This window comes from Leptonychotes weddellii, chromosome 6 (genome assembly GCF_054177405.1).
Source record: "Leptonychotes weddellii isolate Sample4059 chromosome 6, ASM5417740v2, whole genome shotgun sequence".
In the NCBI taxonomy this organism is placed as follows: Eukaryota; Metazoa; Chordata; class Mammalia; order Carnivora; family Phocidae; genus Leptonychotes; species Leptonychotes weddellii.
Window position 1 is genome coordinate 98,510,102 of NC_138374.1, and position 3,939 is coordinate 98,514,040.

Below are 3,939 nucleotides of genomic sequence, written 5' to 3' on the forward strand. Positions count from 1 at the left end.
TAATCTAACTGATCCCTAAATCACTTCCCAACTCCCTCCAGGACTAACTGGAGCTACCTTTTTCTTCCCAAAGGCTCTTTGACGTTAATATATTTCCCTGCACCATACGTGGTATGGTATCCTGAAAAGAACAGTGAGCTAGGTGTTGGGAGACCTGGTTCTAGCCCTCATTATCCACTCACCTGCTACTACTCGAAGTCATTGCTTAACGACTTGGTGTGCTAATTTCTCCATCTATTAAATGAGGAGAATAAGTTAATAATAACAAGTACATGATATCAGCTCCACATAATGGTAACTCAGCATTCATATATAACACTGCCTTGAAATGCTCTCAAATTATCTCATACACATAGATTTTCTCCTTTCTAGCCAGACAGTAAGTCCTGAGAGATGTATTGTATAATCTCTCTTTGTATGCTTCCAGTGTTCAGTCCTTTGGGACAAATATACATACCATGATTGTTTGAAAACAGTTTAATTTACCAAAAGTTGTTGAAACCCTTCACCACCAAGTAAAATGCATGAACTTCATAAACATACACTGCATGACAGGTGTTCCTCACTCACATTGACACCCTTTTAGAGTTCTGATTAAGGAGAGTTGTATTGCTTATCTGAGTTCCTTGAGGGCACAGGTCATATCTCATTAACCTTTGTATCCCACATTTACCTTAGTCATGCAAGCACACAGAAGGAGCCCAGCAATGTCTGCAGATAATTAATAAATGCATGAAGTGAACTTTACTTAAATACTTCCTAATATGACCTCCATTCAGTCACCCAGAAACCTAAAAAGCCAATCTTTGTTTGATTTTGGTTAACTTGGTTTTTAATTTTGCAGAATCATCTAAGCATTTTATGAGTACACCTCCCCAGTAAGTCACATGATTTTTCTCTCCTCTTTCCTTTGTGAGCACAAGCAGTTCTTATTCAAAGGTCATTAAAAGGATTAGGCTGCAGGAGTGAGAGTGGTAAGGACCGGAACAGCTACTGGTCTGAAAGAAAGGAAAATGGTACTAATTGTTCAGATACAATGTCATTCTGCACATTAAACATAAATACGGCGGCTGAATAAAGAGCTTCTATAGAGAGCTCTAGGCTCTGGCAGGAACACTGGGCTGTACCAGTAAAAGGCCTCCTGCTAGGGCCGCAGTGGAAAATGTGACCTCAGAGGAATTCAGAACGGAAAAGGCTCAGAACAAGATGACACATCATGAAGTTTTGGTTAAGTCATTTGGTTCCAGGCATATAAAGTTTTCAGTTAAAAAATAATGCAGACTACATGAACTTTGTCAGAGATTGCTATTCTCAGTAGAGCTTAGAATTCCAAAGTGCCTCTGCCCTCCTGTTCTTCACAAGAGATCAACACCGTTTAGGAACACATTCATCTAGAGAGGCCCGGAGGCCTGGGAAGCAAAATAGGTTAGGGACTCCTAAAAATAGTCCCTCCAAATAGGGACTCCTCGGACCTAGATCATCCATTGTTCCACTGAGCCCTTCCAGTGCAGAGGGGACACTGACTAGGGACACCAAAAAGCAAAGGCAAAGACAGCACTAGAGAGAAGTCAGCAATGTCCTTCCCCACTTCCTGCTCCCACCCAGAGAGGGCTCCCTGTTATGGGAAAAGTTTGTGTTTATGATGGCAGCAATCTATGTCTTTCACCACTGGTATGTAGTCAGTTCAGTGTTTCAGAGCTGGGGACTCTTGCTATGGAATAGGATCCTGAAGTTTAGTAAGTTAGGCTTTTGCAAGGAAAAAAAATGGAATACATCATTTCATATGGTTATGAACAAAACCACAGCCTAGAAAAAACACCCATCCCATTGACCCTTGTCCCAAACAAGCTTTTATTTTTAAATATAGATCTGTATTTTGAGCAGCGCATGAATCAAGCCACATATTTAATGTCAGTAGAGTATAATTTTAGAGGCATGCCAGAAAGGAGAAGGGGGGGGAATGTTAGCACATAAAACTTATTTGTTTTTTTATTTATGCCTATTTCCCACAGATTGAAAATAAATTTTCAAGAGCACCACTTCTCAAGCTGACCTACTCCTCGAGTCTGAAAATTTGGTGCTTATTTAGCACTGCCCTCTGGTGTCCAAATGGATCACTTTAGTTTGCCTTGAGGCAAAGAGTAAAAGCTACTATGCAATTAAACAAGTCTACGATCTACATTCATTCATTCACTAAATATTTACTGAGAGTCTAGTGTGTGTGAATTTGTGGAAGGTGGTGGGATACACAGATGTAAAAAAAGACTTGGTTCCTTGCTGTGTTCTTAAGCAGCCCATAGTCTAACAAGAGACAAAATGAACTGCAATTCCACAGTTACTTGATCATACAAGAGAAATCATTTTACCTAGTAAAATGAGACAGTCGCAGCTGGGTTGTCTCCCTTTCCAAACTGTTCCGGACCATTATTCATATTAACAGGCATCTGGCTGGCTTTGGGCCGAATAGCTTTGGTAAAGTACACAAGGAACATTCTGAGACAGAGGAGATATCCCAGGACATACAATGAGATTGAGGCCTAATTTTAAGGATTTCTGTGGGAACACTCTTTTTGAGTCAACTCCAGAAGATACTTCTGGTCTTGTAGTAACCTAGGGGCTCACTGGTCACCAGATCGGACATACAAATCTAAAGTTCATTAAGCCTTACATTTCTTTCTGAAAACGCAGACTGTTTTTCTCACACTGTAATGAAAAGGCTCAAAAGGAATCAAATGGCAGAGACCCCAAGAATTGATCATAAATTGTTTTAGGATCCTTAGGTCTGCAAAGTGCCAACCAGAGTCACAGAAGCACACATTGTTCTGAATGGGTACATCTTCAGACCTTCTGGGAAAGCAGTGGGAGTCCAAAGGAATTGCCAAGATGTTGCATCAAGAATAAAAGTGAAATTCAAATATGAGCAAAGGAAAGGAGTCAAAAACTACTACAGACCATTAGTGATGCTTTACACCATTTTATAATGTTCTTACTTTTTGCCCTTTTTCCATTCTTGTTCCTGCTGTTTTCTAGAGTAGTCTTGACTTGCTTCTAACCAATAGAACATGGCAAAAGTGACAGGATGTACCTGACTACATTGCATAAGATTATGAGATCCATCTTGCTGAAACTGTCTCCCTTGCTGGCTTTGAGGAAGCAACCAGTTGTGCTGGCAAGGCCCATGTGGCAAAGAGTGGAGGGTGGCCTCTTGACAACAGCCCCTTAGAAACTGAGACCATCAGTCCAACAGCCCACAGGGAATTGAAAGCTTCGAACAACCACACGAGGGAGGAAGCTGAACCTTGCCCAGACAAGTCTCAGTGGAGGCTGGCTTGACTGGACCCAACTTTGAGATATTAAATGTGTGCTGTTATAAGTTGCTAAGTTTGTGGTAATATTATACAATGACAGAAACTAATATAGATCTCAAGATATTTTTTTAATTTTAAAACATTATTATAAAAGTAATACAAATAAAGAAAAAATATACTAAATACTAAAGAAAGATGAAGTCATCCATTTATTGCTCTGCCACCCTATTATAAGAACAGTTAGTAATTTATCTTGTCACCCTTTTATTATATGCTTGGTGTGTTATTTATAGCCATGATCTTACCCATTCACACACTTTCATATCTTGCTTTTTTAATTAAATATTTTGTTTTTCATTTATTCATTACTAATTTTTAATGAGTACATAATGTACCATTCATTGGCTATCTATATCTGTTTATTAACTATTTCCTTATTCCAGGGATTGGCAAACTATGGCCCTGCATTTGTAAATAAAGTTTTATTAGAACACAGCCATGCCCATTTATTTACATATTGTCTATGGTTATTTTTGTACTACAAACGGCACATTTGAGAAGTTTTAAGAGAGACCGTATGGTTTGTGAAGCCTAAAATATTTCTTTTCTGCCCTTTACAGAAAAAGTTTGA

The 3,939-nt window shown here is 39.1% G+C and overlaps 1 protein-coding gene across 2 annotated transcripts in view; it reads right to left on the bottom strand.

The window, feature by feature from the left end:
• Positions 1-242: 242 nt before the first annotated feature.
• TSEN15 (tRNA splicing endonuclease subunit 15) overlaps positions 243-3,939 on the bottom strand; it is a 35,189-nt gene continuing 31,492 nt past the window's right edge. Inside the window, exons 4-5 of one of the 2 annotated variants that reach the window (XM_081824746.1) lie at positions 2,367-2,493; positions 243-998 (exon numbers count right to left, since the gene is read on the bottom strand). In XM_081824746.1, coding sequence (XP_081680872.1) covers positions 2,367-2,493 — 127 coding nt within the window. In that variant the 3' untranslated portion in view covers positions 243-998. Of the gene's footprint in view, positions 999-1,827; positions 2,494-3,939 lie in introns of those variants that run through there. The other variant, XM_081824745.1, reaches the window with a different exon arrangement.